The sequence below is a fragment of the Lepidochelys kempii genome, chromosome 3 (genome assembly GCF_965140265.1).
Source record: "Lepidochelys kempii isolate rLepKem1 chromosome 3, rLepKem1.hap2, whole genome shotgun sequence".
NCBI lineage: Eukaryota > Metazoa > Chordata > Testudines > Cheloniidae > Lepidochelys > Lepidochelys kempii.
In genome coordinates, this window is record NC_133258.1 from 1,184,631 (window position 1) to 1,201,871 (window position 17,241).

The 17,241-nt window shown below is 49.7% G+C and overlaps 1 protein-coding gene across 5 annotated transcripts in view; it reads right to left on the minus strand.

Moving 5' to 3' along the window:
• AGBL5 (AGBL carboxypeptidase 5) overlaps window positions 1-17,241 on the minus strand; it is a 45,299-nt gene that overhangs the window by 26,202 nt on the left and 1,856 nt on the right. For all 5 annotated transcript variants that reach the window (XM_073335443.1, XM_073335441.1, XM_073335440.1 and 2 more), the window contains exons 3-7: window positions 16,453-16,760; window positions 15,560-15,731; window positions 12,504-12,670; window positions 3,400-3,604; window positions 270-448 (exon numbers count right to left, since the gene is read on the minus strand). In XM_073335443.1, coding sequence (XP_073191544.1) covers window positions 270-448; window positions 3,400-3,604; window positions 12,504-12,670; window positions 15,560-15,731; window positions 16,453-16,688 — 959 coding nt within the window. In that variant the 5' untranslated portion in view covers window positions 16,689-16,760. The remainder of the gene's footprint in view (window positions 1-269; window positions 449-3,399; window positions 3,605-12,503; window positions 12,671-15,559; window positions 15,732-16,452; window positions 16,761-17,241) is intronic.

A 17,241-nucleotide genomic window follows, 5' to 3' on the forward strand; every position in this document is an offset into this window, starting at 1 on the left:
GCCCTGACCTGCAGGTCACTGGCAGAGTTTAGAGCCCAACTCAACTTCTGCCTGACTGGGAGGTTCTGATGCAAACAGAACCTGTCAACAGCTCAACCCAGGCTGGTTAGCAGCTGCCCCAGAGCTGGCGTCTAGCTCTGTTCGTTACCGCCAGCCCGCCAACGCTCCTGCCACCACGCGAGCCTAGCCTCTGCCTCCAGGGAGGTATTCAAGAGAGAAACCCACCCCAGCAGGGCCGGGGCAGCATCTGCAGCCAGCGCAGCTCTCACCGGTAATGGCCTCGCACCACGCCATCTGGGTTCAGCATGGGGATGAGCTTGAAGACGAACATGCGCCGCAGCATCTGGGCTCGGGGATCGTCCTCCCGCAGGATGAACTCCAGGAAGCCATTGAAGACAAAGCTGGAGGGGGTTTCCCCTGGGTGAACTCTGCTGCTCAGGAAGAAGACCTAGGGGAGAGATACTCAGAGCTACCGACTGTTCCTTCCCAGCCTTGCGTGACACCTCCTAGCCCCTCTGGAGCTCCAGGGACTGCACATTTCCCAGGGCTCCGCCCCACATCCCACCCCAGGAACCTGGCCCACCAGTGCAGGGTGCGAGCCCAAGCTCACCGCCTCTGAACACTCCAAGCAGGTTCCATTTCAACGGATGTTAGCAGTCAGAAAAGCTAACAGAGTGTCAGGAACGACTAGGAAATATCATCCAGCCACTACCTAAATCCAAAACCACCTCCTCCACCACCTCAGTCTGGGACTCCTCAATTCCTCAGATTTGTCACCTAAAAAGAAAATGGCTCAGGTGGGGCAATCTCCCTCTGCAGTGAAGGTCAATGCAAAGAATTTGTTTAGCTTCTCTGCAACGGCCTTGTCTTCCTTGAGTGCTCCTGGGTTCCCTAGGGAGGTGGTGGAATCTCCTTCCTTAGCAGTTTTTAAGGCCTGGCTTGACAAAGCCCTGGCTGGGATGATTTAGTTGGGGTTGGTCCTGCTGTGAGCAGGGGGTTGGACAAGATGACCTCCTGAGGTCCCTTCCAACCCATATCTTCTATGATTCTATGATCGTCCACTGGCCGCACTGACTGACTGGTTTTGCTGTTAGTTTGTGTGTCTTTTGCTAGTTACTCTTCAAATTCTTTTTGGGCCTGCCTGATTATTCTTTTACACTTGACTCAGAGTTTATGCTCCTTTCTATTTTCTCAGTATGATCTGACTTCCAGTTCTTAACGGATGCCTTTTTGTTTCTAACCACCTCTCTTACTCTGTTGTTTAGACATAGTGGCATTTTAACATACAAGACCATGCTGGGTCAGACCAAAGATCCATCTAGCACAACAGTACCCAGTGCCAGGTGCCCCAGAGGGAATGAACAGAACAGGGAATCATCAAGTGATTCATCCCATCGCCCATTCCCAGCTTCTGGCAAACAGAGGCTAGGGACACCATCCCTGCCCATCCTAGCTAATAGCCATTGATCGACCTATCCTCCATGAACTTATCTAGTTCTTTTTTTGAACCCTGTTATAGTCTTGGCCTTCACAACGTCCCCTAGCAAAGAGTTCCGCAGACTGACTGCGCACTGTATGAAAAAATACTTGTTTTAAACCTGCTGCCTATTAATTTCATTTGGTGACCCCTAGTTCTTGTTTACTTTCTGTACACCAGACATGATTTTATAGACCTTTATCATATCCCCCCTTACTCATCTCTTTTCCAAGCTGAAAAGTCCCAGTCTTATTAATCTCTCCTCATACAGCAGCCATTCCATACCCCTAATCATTTTTGTTGCCCTTTTCTGAACCTTTTCCAAGTCCAATATATCTTTTTTTGAGACGGGGCAACGACATCTGCAAGCAGTATTCAAGATGTGGGCATATCAGGGATTTATATAGGGGCAACATGATCTTTTCTGTCCTATTATCTATCCCTTTCTTAATTATTCCCAGCATTCTGTTTGCTTTTTGACTGCCGCTGCACATTGAGTGGATGTTTTCAGAGAACTATCCGCAGTGACTCCAAGATCTCTTTCTTGAGTGGTAACAGCAAATTTAGACCCCATCGTTCTATATGTATAGTTGGGATTATGTTTTCCAATGTGCATTACTTTGCATTGATCAACATTGAATTTCATCAACCATTTTGTTGCCCAGTCACCCACTTTTGTGAGATCCTTTTGTAGCTCTTCGCAGTCTGCTTTGGACTTAACTATCTTGAGTAGTTTTGTATCATCTGCAAATTTTGCCACCTCATTGTTTTTTTGGTTCTCAGTTTTTTTTATTTGGAGGCTCAAATTAAGTGTGTACTTTCTTACGGTCTTTTTAAAGCATTTCCATGCAGCTTGCAGGCATTTCACTCTTGTGACTATTCCTTTCAATTTCCGTTTAACTCATGTCCTCCTTTCTGTGTAGTTCCTCTTTTTGAAGTTAAATGTGACTGTGATGGATTGCTTAGTATTACCCCTCCCCTGCAAGAGTATTAAATTTAATTACATTATGGTCACTATTACTGAGCGATTCAGCTGTATTCACCTCTTGGACCAGACCCTGTGAGCCACTTAGGACTAAATCAAGAATTTCCTCTCCCCTTGTGGGTTCCCGGACTAGCTGCACCATGAAGCAGCTATTAATGGTGTCTAGAAAGGTTCTCTCTGCATCCCATCCTGAGGTGAATCAGTATGGGGATAGTTGAAATCCCCCTTTATTATGGAGTTTTCCAATTTTATAGCCTCTCTAGTCTCCCTGAGACTTTCACAGTCACTATCACCATCCTGGTCAGGTGGTCGGTAATAAACCCCTACTGCTATATTCCTGTTATTTAAACTTGGAATTTCTATTCATGGAGATTCATTTAAAATTTTCACTATATGTGACTCTACGCTTTCTTTCCCATATAGTGCCACTCCCGTACCAGCGCGACCTACTCTGCCATTCCTGTACAGTTCGTACCCTGGTATTACTGTGTCTCGTTGATTAGCGTTCCACCACATTTCTGAGATGCCTATCAGCATTGAATATCTGGCACTCGAGGTCACGCATCTTGGTATTTAGACTTCTAGCATTTGTATACAAGCACTTACAACATTTGTCACTATTTAGTTGTCTGCCCTCATTTGATGTCATTAATGGGACTCTCTTTCATTTGATGGTTTCTCTTCAGATCCTACCTGTACTTTATCAACTTCTATCTTCTCCTCTTTACTGGGTTATAGGGTATCCCCATTAATAGGTCCTCCCCTCAGGGATGCCTCCCACCATGAGGACAAGGCTGTCCCCTGCATCCTCTGTGCTTGGATTCAAGGAACTGCCAGGGGCAGACATGCCAGCAAGCAGAACAGCCAGTCTGCTGGCAGGCTGTTGGTCCCAGGCAGTCCAGTCCCCATCCCCACCCAGAGGCAGCCAGTGACTCACCCTCTTCCCTGCAAAGCAATGCGGCCGAGGAGTGGCTTCGTCAGGGAACAGGTTGTCCAGCCTAGGCTCGTGTTCCTCCCTCATACCGTGGCACGAGGTGACAGTAATCAAGTCCACCCGCAGATTGTCCAGGGAGCGGCACAGCAGCTCTCGATGGTAATAGATGGCGTCGAGGGGACTGCGGGGGGGGAGATGCAGAAAGGCCCTGAAGAGCAGTTGTGACAGTTGAGGAAGGAAAGGCAGCTCCCCCCACATACCAGCTGGGCACTCCTGGAAAAGCGAATCCCAGGCCTCAGCACTAGGGAGGGGTGCCCACCTTTCCAGCCAGGGGACAGGCCCCACCAACGAGGACTATCAGAGTCCCACCTGAGTTTGGAAGGTGGCCACCAATCCAAGCAGCGGGTCTCCTGCCAATAGCCTCCCCTCTGCAGGCTCCATTCTGCATTAGGAGGAAGTCCCACACAACAGTTACCTTCTCCTGGCTTCCCTCAGTGCCTGCTCTGCTCCCATCCCCCAGAACGGTTCTGGGGCCTTTGGGTGAGGTCTCCAGCTGGCTTGGCTATCCAGTCTAAGTGCAGGAAGCCCTAAGCCACCCTGCTCTCATCTAGTTCCAAGTCTTGCCTGGAATCTGGAGCCTAGTCCTATGTACCACTTCTTTATTATTTCCACTCCAGCAACACTCACAGGCCCACTCAAGACCACCATGGGTGAAGCACAAACAGGTACGGAGACACTGCCCTCACCCCACGGCAGAGCAGACACCCCAGCTGGTGTAACTTGCAGGTGGAGGGAGTGGGCGAGGGAGGCAGGCACTCAGGATGATGGGGCCATGGGCATGTGTTGCAGGTTTGAGAGTAGTGGGTTGTGTCAACAGGAAGCACTGGACTCACTGGTCCCTGCCAGCCCCCTACCAGTTCAGCTCACAGATTGCCACAGGTGCATCTTGGGGAGGGTATTAAGGCAGGACCCAGTTGCCTCTTTACAGATCAGTTCAAGGAGGGCATTGCCTATGGGAGGGGCAGGTGGATGGGTAATAATGGCTGGCGCTGCTTGCAGGAGGAGGGGTGCCCTAGTGAGACAAGAGCAGGCACAAGGAAGGAGCAGAGTTGTGCAAGGAGCAACAAGCAGTTTGCACCAGATTCAGAGGCGGCAGTGCAGGGCTCCCCAGGGGCTGACATGGCCAGAGCGATGGCCAGGAAGATGAGCTCACAGCAACATGGACAGTTCCAAGAGGCACCCAGGAGGCCAGAGAAGAGGCAGCAATAACCAAACAGGGCAGACGAGGAATGGCCTATGGGGACAAAGTGGATATTTTTGAAATATTTTTATGAAGCCTGTGAGTGCCTCAGTTTCCCCTACAAGTAGCAATGTTACCCAGTGAGGGGAAAGGGACTGTTTGCTCTCAGGGAGGCTAAGAGACATAAGTGTGAATGGCGCCCAGTGGTCTGAGCCAGGATGGGACACTGGAAAAGGACTGGCTGAGGCAGACCCCTATCCACGGAGAATCCGAGAAGACAACAGCAGATCCAGTCCCCAGGACATTTACATCTGGCAACCCTTGCCCCAGAGGCAAATGGATTTCCTCATCTCTCTGCAGCGAGGTTCAGCAACTGTTCCCAGCTCGAGAGCAATGGACTGAGGAGGTGTGAGGATAAGAACTGGGGGCTAGAAGGAGACTGGGGCAGGGCTCTCACCTGGAGTCTGACCAAGGAGATCAGACACCGAGATAGACAAAGCTTGACTCAAGGGGGTCGCCACAGCTGGGCTGGGTGCTGACTGCCCAGGCTGGGCTGTAACCGTCAGTTCTCTGGACCATCCAAGGGACTGCCTGGGCCATGTGCCAGGTGACTAATAAACCCGCCTGGTTTCACAGCGCTGGGTGAGTGTCCCCGCAGACACTGGGTGAGGGGCGTTAATTCCTGAAGAGAGGACACGTCTCCCCCAGGGTCTGGCTCAGTGGGACTCCCTAAACTGGGCTCACAATGTGAAGCAGGGGGTCTGCAGACTCAGAGACCCAGTCTCAGGATGGGGGGAAGCCTTGTGGCTCACCCTGGAGGAAGAGTGGGACCCCTGGGGGTCTGGCATACTGTAGGGATTCCTCCCAGAGACCATGCCAAAGTTGGGGTGTAGCACGGACCCTGTAGCTCCCTGACACCTGTATGAGGGAATCAGGGGGTGATGAAAGGCTGCACCTTGGAACGCTGTACAGAAAGCACCAACAAGACCTGGCCTGGATGTGCAGGTTCAGAGACAGAGGAATCACAGATGATGCCCACATCACAGAGGATGGTGGTTCTGGCTGATTAGTGAGTAGGAGCAGGGAGGTAATCTTCCCTCCTTATATGGCACTGGGGAGACAGACAGTGGAACATGGTGTCCAGATCTGGAGTCCACATTTTAAGAAAATATTGAAAAATTGCAGAGGGTATAGAAAAATGATTCAAGAGCCAAAGAAAATGCCGTACAGTGAGAGACCTGACGAGCTCCATCTGCTAACATTATCAAAACAACAACTGAGAGGTGCCTTGATTACAGCATGTAAGTACCTTCCTGGGAAGAAAATCCTACGTACCAAAGGGCTCTGGAATTTAGTGGGGAAAGGCATAAACACGAACCACCAGCTGGAAGACAAATTCAAATTAGAAGTAAAACACATTTTTAACACTGAAGCCTTGTCTACACTTGGGGACGGGGGAGAATCGATCTAAGTTACATAACTGCAGCTCTGTGAATAACGTAGCTGAAGTCGACGTACTTGGATCGACTCACCGCGCTTCTTATTCAGATGGAGTACAGAAGTTGAAAGGAAAGTGATCTGCGGTCAATTTAGCGGGTCTGCACTAGACCTGCTAAATCAATGGCCAATGCATCGATCGCCAAGCCTTGATCCCTGGTGATTAACCCTGGGAACAAGCTGCTGAGGGAAGTCTCCTGATGGCTTTCTGGAAAATGCCTGAGCCAAACACAAGCTGTTGGGCTCATTTTAAGGGTAACTGGTGATGTTTAACAGCTTGTGATACACAGCAGGTCAGAATAAATATCCAATGGTCTCTTCTTACCTTAAACTCTTTCCCTGAGAGAGTAAAGGATGCAGTTACAAGAGTGGGGAGAGCGGAGGGAAGATCACGAACCTGTTACAATTCAGCTGACAGTGAGAGCTGCGGGCAGAGCTGAGCAGTCAACTTGTGAGAATGGGATGACCCTGGTAACTATAGGCCTGTCATTGGACATAGATCCTGGGCAACATCATGGAGCGGCTGGTATGGGGCTCATTAATAAAGAATTAAAGGAGGAGAATATAATTCATGGGTTTATGAAAAACAGATCCTTACCAAAGAACCTGCTCTCTTTCTCCGACGAGATCACAGGTTTGGCTGATAAAGGTCATAGTGATGAACTCGCAGACTTCTCTAAGGCGTTTGACTTGGTACCACGTGACATTAAAAAACTAGAACAATATAAAATTAACCTGGCCCACAGTAAATGGATTAAAAATTGGTTAACTGGTAAGTCTCAAAATGTATCTGTAAGCAGAGAATCATCATTGAGCAGGAGTTTCCAATGGGTTCCCAGAGGGATCAGTTCTTGGCCCTATGCTATTTAACATTTTTATCAATGACCTAGAAAAAAAACAAAATAATCATTTATAAAGTTTGCCGATGACACAAAAATTGGGGGAATGGTAAATAGTGAAGAGGAGAGGTCACTGAATCAGAGCAATCTGCATCACGTGGGAAGCAGTGTGCAAGCAAACAATATTTACATTTGGCTGTATTAAAATGCATGTGTACATCTAGAAACAAGGAACGTCAGGCATTCTTACAGGCTGGGGGACTTTATCCTGGCAGCAGAGACTCTGAAAAGGATTATGGGGGTTGTGATGGATAATCAGCTGAAGACGAGCTCTCAGTGCAAAGCTGTCGCTAAAAGAGCGAATGCCATCCTGAGATACATAAAGAAGGGACTTGAGTAGGAGTCGAGAGGTTATTTTACCTCAGTACTTGGCTCTGGTGCAACCTCTGCTGGAAGCCTGTGTCCAATTCCGGTGTCTCCAATTTAACGACATCCTTCTTGAATTGTGGAGTGTGCAGAGAAGAGCCACAAGAATGATTCTATCATTAGAAAACCCGCCTTATAGCCATAGACTCAATAGACTGAGTTTATTGAGTCTAACATAGAGAAGGTGAAGGGGTGACTTGATCCCAGTCTGTAAGTACCTACAGGGGGTACAAATCTTTGAGAATGAGGGCTCTGAAATTTACCAGAGAAAGGTCTAACACCATCCAAGGGCTGGACATTAAAACAAACTCAGACTGGAAACTCTAGACAAACTCAGACTGGAAATAATGTGTAAATTATTAACAGGGAGAGTCATTCACCACTGGAACGTCTTTCCAAGGGTCATGTTAGGTTCTCCATCACTGACAATGTTACGACATCTCCCTGGCTTCAGGCTCTTTCTGTTGAGCCCTTTCTCACTCTGTGTGCCTGGCCATATCTCTCCCTCAGCCCCTGCCCGCTAACTGCTCTAGAATGTTTAACACTTCTGTAAACATCAGTTTATGTCTCTGGTTTAGCCTTCCGTCTCCCCAACACTCTCTTCCTCATCTGGTCTATCATCCCCCTGTCCTTCCCCACCCCCAATTCCATTTCACAGCATAGACTTATTCTTTCCCTGAGCTTTTTGATCTCAGCAATACTCCCATCCTCCGTGACCCTCTCCTCCCCCAAGGAGTATCGAGGCACCAGCTGACCTGAAGGATTCTAAGAAAAAGGCTAATGTAGTGCCAATCTTTAAAAAAGGGAAGGAGGAGGATCCTGGGAACTACAGGCCAGTCAGCCTCACCTCAGTCCCCGGAAAAATCATGGAGCAGGTCCTCAAAGAATCAATCCTGAAGCACTTACATGAGAGGAAAGTGATCAGGAACAGTCAGCATGGATTCACCAAGGGAAGGTCATGCCTGACTAATCTAATCGCCTTCTATGATGAGATTACTGTGGATGAAGGGAAAGCAGTGGATGTATTCTTTCTTGACTTTAGCAAAGCTTTTGACACCGTCTTCCACAGTATTCTTGTCAGCAAGTTAAAGAAGTATGGGCTGGATGAATGCACTATAAGGTGGGTAGAAAGTTGGCTAGATTGTCGGGCTCAACGGGTAGTGATCAATGACTCCATGTCTAGTTGGCAGCCGGTGTCAAGTGGAGTGCCCCAGGGGTCGGTCCTGGGGCCGGTTTTGTTTAATATCTTCATAAATGATCTGGAGGATGGTGTGGATTGCACTCTCAGCAAATTTGCGGATGATACTAAACTGGGAGGAGTGGTAGATATGCTGGAGGGCAGGGATAGGATACAGAGGGACCTAGACAAATTGGAGGATTGGGCCAAAAGAAATCTGATGAGGTTCAATAAGGATAAGTGCAGGGTCCTGCACTTAGGACGGAAGAACCCAATGCACAGCTACAGACTAGGGACCGAATGGCTAGGCAGCAGTTCTGCGGAAAAGGACCTAGGGGTGACAGTGGACGAGAAGCTGGATATGAGTCAGCAGTGTGCCCTTGTTGCCAAGAAGGCCAATGGCATTTTGGGATGTATAAGTAAGGGCATAGCGAGCAGATCGAGGGACGTGATCGTTCCCCTCTATTCGACATTGGTGAGGCCTCATCTGGAGTACTGTGTCCAGTTTTGGGCCCCACACTACAAGAAGGATGTGGATAAATTGGAAAGAGTCCAGCGAAGGGCAACAAAAATGATTAGGGGTCTGGAACACATGACTTATGAGAAGAGGCTGAGGGAACTGGGATTGTTTAGTATGCAGAAGAGAAGAATGAGGGGGGATTTGATAGCTGCTTTCAACTACCTGAGAGGTGGTTCCAGAGAGGATGGTTCTAGACTATTCTCAGTGGTAGAAGAGGACAGGACAAGGAGTAATGGTCTCAAGCTGCAGTGGGGGAGGTTTAGGTTGGATATTAGGAAAAACTTTTTCACTAGGAGGCTGGTGAAACACTGGAATGCGTTGCCTAGGGAGGTGGTGGAATCTCCTTCCTTAGAAGTTTTTAAGGTCAGGCTTGACAAAGCCCTGGCTGGGATGATTTAATTGGGGTTTGGTCCTGCTTTTGAGCAGGGGGTTGGACTAGATGACCTCCTGAGGTCCCTTCCAACCCTGATATTCTATGATTCTTCCCTCCGAACTCTAGAGAGAGCAGCCCAGAGACCCTCCCATCACCTAGCCAGCCCCTATGGATGGCCTAGCCCCAGTGCTCCTCCATCGGTCGCGCTCATTTTGAGGCCTCTGCTGGGGAGGCTGTAACTTCTGCTAATGCCTGAGAGCAGTGAAGTGGAAAGGTCAGGTGAAGTCTCTGCTTGGCTGTTGCCCCAATGCAGGGATGCACCGAGAGGCCAAAGACCAAGTCAAAGGGAAGGGCAGCAGCTGGATCAAGCTGCCCCGGGCCAATCCTCTGGTGCCTCTCGTTTGGATGTCTAGATGATCTAGGTGAGTGTGGAACACAACTGGAAGCATGATTCAAAACAGACTGAGCTACTGAATTCAAAGGAAGGTGTGGAGAGGGAAATCCGGATGGGCAGTGCAGAGCCCTGGGGAGGGAGCCATCAGTCCAGAACACATGCAGAAGGCAGGAAGCCCACCATGCAGTCATGCATACAAGCAGTGTACATGCCTAGGGCCAGCTCTGACTGCTGGCCTCCAGCAGGACTCAATCTGAAACAGAGCCATGACATGAAAAATCCCAGGCAATAGAACACAAGGGATGTGGAGGGAGAGCTGGTACCTAAGCATCAAAGTGGTGTTTTCCCCCTGCTACTGGTTTGCCACTATCCATTGTATAATAAGACCGGGGGGGGGAGGAGATGTATGTGAATGGTGATCTAATGTCCCCAGGATCCTTCAGGCAGGGGGCATCAGGCATCTGATACCCAGCCCACTTGCTTCAAAACAGAAGGGGGGTGAGGACAGGAAAGAAATGAAGGCAGTCACCGTGACAATGCCGTGAACAGCCTGACAGATCACGTGTTGCCAAGGACAATAGATCACATATGGAAGAAAACAAATCCTTAACAGCAAAAGGGTCCAATCAGAGGGCTTAAATTCAGCCCAAGGTTCTTCAAGGAATCCAGGCCAAAGGATCAGCATAGGACACAGGAGCATTCTGCCCTGTGGATGCTGGCTGACACTGCCTGAAAGGGCCCTTTGCAAGCCGCGCTCCAAGAGGAGACGTGTTGAAAGTTGCAGACAGGCTCTCTCAGGAGGGCTGGATGTCAGCTTCAGAGGCTGGAGATATGACATGAGCACAGGGAGAGAGGGTCAACAAACACTGCTCCGAGAGTGCAGAGTTCTCCCCCCCAACCCCCAGCACATCCATTCAAGAGATTCCCAACACACAGATGAAGTCAGGAATCCAAGGAAAATACGCAGAATGTCTGAATTCGACAAGCCTGCCCACCACTGGCTCTTCAGGGAATGCTCACCATTCTCTGAAAGCACCCAGGGCAGGCTGAGACTGGTTCCCTCCAGTGCGATAGGAGCAGACAGGTTGCTGTTGGCCCTTCTAGTCAGGTGTCCTGCCATGGGCACCGCCCCAAGACCTGAGCTTTCAAGAGGACAGTCACTCTTCCAAAGCAGCAGAGAAGTCTGGTCTGGGATCAGGAGAGAGAAAACTTGCTCAGCCAAAAGGAAAAGGCTGCTCCAGATTCCCAAGGAGACCCCCCACAGCCCCAGGGAGGGAAAAAGAAACAGCAGGAAGCACAACCAAGTATCACACCGGGATTTCCCACTCATCGGCCTGGCAGAGCGGGGAACACTGGTGTTATGAGGCCAAATTCATCCCTAGTGCAACGCCATGGACTTCAGCAGCATGGAATGAATTTGCCCCAGTGAGCGTAACTCTCAGGCTGGGTATGTAAACATGGAGCAAGTGGCTGGATTCACAGTCCAGTTTCCTCTCTCTTCCTAAAGCGACAAGAGAGCTCTCTGCGCCTGCTGATCCAGCTCCTGCACACTCTGTCAAACCAGGGCCTAAGGCAGGCCAGGGGCTGTCATGGAACTGCAGCTCTTTGTGCTCAGAGACCAAAGGCTTCATGTGCCAACATCAACTGCCTTTTCATAGCCAGCTGATCTCTTCTATTCCCTGAAACCTCCCTGGGAAGCCATCAGCAGAGGAATGAAATCCACAAGTACACAGAGTGAATGCCTTTGATTTGCCTTGAGATAAAGAATTACTTTCTGCTTGCCTAAGGAAAATGATTTAGGATTGTAACAGCAGAGTATGGAAGAGCCTCCGGGCCAGGAAGCAATGGTGGTGGGAGGGACTGCAACACAGAACAGCTCAGCAGAGATCAGAATTAGCTTCTGAGAAAGGGAGCAAAGCAATTCCCAGAAACAGGGGAGAGTCTTTGGTGCGAGCACCATGCAGCCAGAATACCTGGGGCTGACGATCAGACCCAGGAGGTACGGACCTCCCCTGTGATCGGGCTGCTGAGGGAAGGGAAAAGGTCCGTGTGAGATGATGTTCTGCAGCCAGGAAGCTAAAAAGGAATGAAGCCTTTGCCTAGCCAGGTCTCCTAGAGCACCTCTCAAAAGGCAGCATCAGTCACCTCTTCTCCTCAGTCTGAAACGACACCGTGGCTACGAAACCAGGGATGCTACAGAACCCCCCCCCGCCTGTCCCCTACACTTGGGTCCCAGACGGCTGAGAGCTATGGAAATTAGTGATCCACTTAGGACCCACCCACAGGAATGCATGGAAGCTGGTCTGATCTTGGGATAATAGAGAATGCTGTTCCAGGAGGAGACCCAAAATAAAGCCAAAAGGGCACCCTCTGCTCACTTGCCCCCTCACCAAGAACCACTCATTTGGGAACCAAGCGGTGCAGAGAAAACGCTTGTGGCTGCTCATTTCTGAGCTGGAGAGGAGAGACATGAGCCCACGGCAGCTAACAAGAGGGCAGCTGGCACAATTACCCCAACTCCCCACCCAGGCAAGAACCACTGCAAAAGGGGTGGAGGACACCGTACATTTGAACAGAGACAAAATATCAAGGCTGGGGGAAGACAGGCAGAGAAAGAGGGGGTAACAAGGGGGGTCCGCACCTGCTGGGTGACATGTATTTACACTCCTCAAAGCGGCTGTCCAGCTGTGCCAGCATCTCCTGGCACTCCGTGTATGAGAAGGGGTAACAGAAGGCAAAGTAGGTGGTGGTGCCACGGTACTCCAGGAAGCGATGCACAAAGGACAGCACAAACTGGGTCTCCATCATCTGGGACAGACACACACAAAGCAGATGCTGAGCGGCTAGCATAGCTCCCAGGAGCAGAGAACCACGAGTCTGCACAGTCATCCCCCTGGGGGCACACGGCATGGAATATATGGCTACTGGCTGGCATCCTACAAGTCATCTCATTGCACCTAAAAACATGCCCATTTTACCCCCGGCTCTACCATTATAACTAGTACTATAAGCACCACTAAACAGTGGCTGCAGCTTTGCAGTCAAACCCACAATCAAAGCAGCTTCCAGTCTATGTCTGCTCTGAATCCCTGAGGAGCCCAGACACCACCACCTAGGAAAACAGGCTCTGCCTTACCGGATCAGACATTTGGTCCATCTAACTTTGCTGCCTCCCGACAGCAACGGCCAAGACCTGAGACTTCAAAGGAAAGTGAAAAGCCCCAAAACGCACCAGGCCATTTGTGCAAAACTGTCCAGGAAAGTACAGGGGACTCCTTCCTGTCCCCTTGGTGATCTGCTGAGACCCGAAGTCTGAAATACTGAGTATTCTTAATGTTTTGTCTGAATACTGCATATGTGCCTCAGTTTCCCCCATATGTTACTCAAACATCTAGATGGTGGGACAAGTGTGTGAGATCATTGCAGAGACCCTTAGAGGGCAGGTGTGACTGCCTGGGCACAGACAAAGGCCAACAATCTGAATCCTGGCAACTGATAGCCAGGGCCCATCCTCTGCAAGAGCCAGCTGGAGAACAAAGTGAGAGCTGGAGGCCAGGTGCCCTGTTTGCCCGGGAAAGAGACAAAGGCCAGAGGATGGGCAAACTGGGCATGACAGAGGCTGGTCAGTCGGCAGTTGAGGGACTGAAGAGGGGACAGACCAGAGTTCAGGGTTGCGCCCTCCCAGGATGGACTTTGATGAATGTTTCTAATTTCTGTGCTAACAAGTTCTGTTCTACGCTGTGTTCCCAACAACTAATAATCCTTCTGTTTTCCACACTGGCTGAGAGTCACTGCTGGCTGCAGAGTTGGGGTGCAGGGCCCCTTTGGGGGTGTGTAAGGCTTCCCCAGGTGTCCCATCCAGGTGGACTCACTGCAGGGAGCTCACAGTGTGAACAGGGGGCTGAACGCTCCAAGGTCAGACCCAGGAGGCACTAAAGCCAAGGCGGTTTGCCCTAATGAGAACGTGCCTAGAGAGGAGACATTCTGCATTCAGAGCACCGAGACTCAGACCCCATGACGCCATCTGAACCTGTTCAGCTGCAAATGTTGATGTCCTCTAATTATCCAGTTCCAGTCTTAATTCAGCTGCAACATCCCACCCCTTCCATCAAATATTTTCTGACAAGGTTAAATGCCCAAGCATTTGGGGTTGGTTTTTGGGTGGAAGGAAAGGCATAGAAATGGGACAGGCCACCTCGGGAAATCTGCAATGGAATTAATAGCCTTTCAACTCTTGGTTGGTTGCTAAAACAAACCAAGCCCAGAGTAACAGTCACCAAGAGTCACAATCCAAGGGTTACTGGTTTTCAATCCATCTCCAGCAACAACTGTACACATAACAAAGACAAGCCTCTCCAAAGGCCAAGCGCTGGATGAGCCAAAAGACCAAACTCCCTGCAAAGGGGTGCATTTCACGGCAGGGGCACGGCATGCTAATGAAGCAGTGCGTATGTCAGTGTGACTGCTGTCCTGCTGCTACCCAGGCTGTATCTCCACCAATCCTCCAGGGACTCTCAATCTAGCAGTTTTCAATTCATGTTTTTTTCTTAAATATGGAACTATCTTAATCGCATTTCAGTTCGGAAGGCTGTTTCCCAGCTATTGTTACAACTGAAGAATTGAGAGAAAAAATATCTTCAGTTGCAGAAGGAGTTTCCTGGGCGTGACACTGGTAAACCAGGTGCCAGCTCTTGCCAAGACTGTAGGCATCGGCTGAGCACTGACAAAATTCATAGCTGGAAACCAGACCAGCTCACCTGTATATTAATATTGTTCAAGATGGGTGCTGAACATGTAAGAATGTGTTTAGTCTCTATGAAATGCTTGTGAGTTGCTGCCTGCATTCGCCTGTCTCCTCTGCTATAAGGGAATAAGTAAGTTTTGCTTTACAGGTATAAAAATGCCTGCTCTGAACTAGTGAACCTAGACAGGAAAAGTGACCCCCACACCATCCAGAACTATCAAGACTAAATGGGCCACTGTGGAACATCACAACACAAAGACTCATGTAATGGCTTTCTTGCAACCATGAGGGTCTACATGCGTCCCATCAGCTTGAGTTCTGGAAGAGGGAACTAGAGATAGCTGACAAGAAAATTTTTCATCTCTTTGCTATTTGAACTCTTACAAGGGCTGAAGCTAAGAAACAAAAAGCAGAGATCCCCAGGGTTGCCCTGGGTTAGCCTTAAAAAGACATTTCAGTTCTGACAGATTACTACATCTCTGTCACCTTGTGGAACCACAGAATGAACTCATTTGTGTATCTATGTTGCCTGCTTTAATCTGTAAATAACTTTTTTCCTAGTTAATAAATCCTTAGTTAGTTTACTATAGGATTGGCTACCAGTGTTTTCTTTGGTGTGAGATCTGAAATACAAATTGATCTGGGGTAAGCAACCTGACTATTTTGTGATTTTTGGTATAAGTGATCATTTATCACTAAATCCATCTTAGGTGGGTAGCAAGATAGACTGGAGTGCCCACGGGGACTGTCTGTGACTCCATGGTGAGACTGTTACAGAGACCCAGGAGTTCACATTTACCTTTATGAAGTTACACCCTCTCTTACATGCTGCTCACTGAGCCAAAGAGAATGCTAAAGAGTCACAAAGCTGCAGACAGGACCTGACCCCAACGCACCAATCCACCGTCAACTCCAAGCAGCATCATCCCCCGACGCGCTCACTGCACGGATACCTCGAAGGTGGGCCGCTCCCGGATCCGCTCCCAGCGGGGCCTGACAGGCAGGGTCCTAACGAAAGGAGACATGCCTTGGGAATAGAGTTTGCTCTGCTTGTTCATGTTCACAATGTTGATTTTGATCAGCTTGCCTGGAGCTCCTCCCTTCACACTGAAATAAAACCAGGATCTGAAAAGGACACACAGAGGGACCAGGTCAGTCTGTCAGCTGAGTAACTGAGCTGACATTCTCTCCCACAGACAGACTCTGTCTGCCACCCCACAACAACTCTGGTGCTGGGGCACGAGCACTGGCAGTAAGGTCAGAATCCGAATGGGTCTCCAGCATTAAGTCACCTCAGCAACCTCAGGCCTCCTGGAGTAAGAGTGCAGCATAATCAGAGAAGTGGGCATGTAAAAGTGTCTCCCTTTTCTACAAAGCTACCCATAGCAGCTCAACCACATGGGTCTCTAGGGACTTGAGGGACAGATTCTTTCCCCATTAGCCCTGCAGAAGCTGACTGTGCTACAGGAGAACCCGAATACTAGCCTGCCATAGGTATCATCCCCAGAATTGCCTGCTAAGCATCCTCCTGCGAGAAGCTTTACTATTAACCTGGATGCAAGAGGCAGTGAGGCCCCAGAGGGATTCTCAGAGTGCCAGAACAGGAGGCTCTCTTTGGTTTCTCCGTGCTCTTTATGCACTTTGCAGTAGAAAGGTTCATGCTGTCCCCAGCACCGCACATGGGTAGAAGGCAAGGAATGGCCAAGGAACAGAGCCACATGCTAAAAACCTGCCAGGATTGGCATGGCTCCAGCTGTTAGCTCATGTTGGCCTTGTCTCCTGGCACAGGGACAATGAAAGGAAGGCTCATCAGGAGATGCTCCACCATCCTCCCAAGCCCCTTTACCTGTTCCCGTTTTCATACTCCGTTTCGGCACAGTCGGGCTTGGTCCACACATTGAATTCATAGTCAGCCGTGGGCAGGGAGCTGCCAAACACAGCCGACACCGTGGTGCTGCTGCTGCTGCTGCTGTTCCCAGCTATGTCCCCTTCTCCTTCCTGGTGTTCCACCTTCTCCACGTGAGCCAGGTTCCCTGAGTCAAACTTGGAACTGAACAAGAGGCCGCCACAGCGTATCTCCATGTTTAGCCCGCCCCTGAGAGTGCGATTTCATCCTCTTGTCTGCACCAAGGCTGCTGCGGGGCTGTCCCTGAGCTGAGGAGTGCAGAAAACAACCCAACAATTAGAAGCCCCTCTCTCGCCACCGCTAACTTGTGATCATTGTATCGTACCTTCCGGGTTCCAGGGCCTCGTTCTATGCCCTCACGGAGACCCACAAGGATTTGCTACAAAAACATGAATTGAACTATCAAGTTATACCCCTACACAAATTGCGTAGCACACCACTTCTTGTCAGAATATGTGGCCACCCACACACCTTCGCTTGCCTCCAGTTTGTTCAGCTCAGGCTCCACATGGGGCCTGACGTGAGACTGGAGGCTGTCTGGAGCAAGGACTGTTTTTCTATTTGTCCTATACACATGCAGCCCACTATTCAGCACTGTAAAAGCAGTCGGTACGCTTCCACAGCACCTTTTATCCTGAAGGGTCCCACAGCATTTAGCAAACTTAAATTGACACATAGCAGCAGGAGCTGCTGAGAACTCACTGCTTTGGAATCTCAGTCCACTTATTT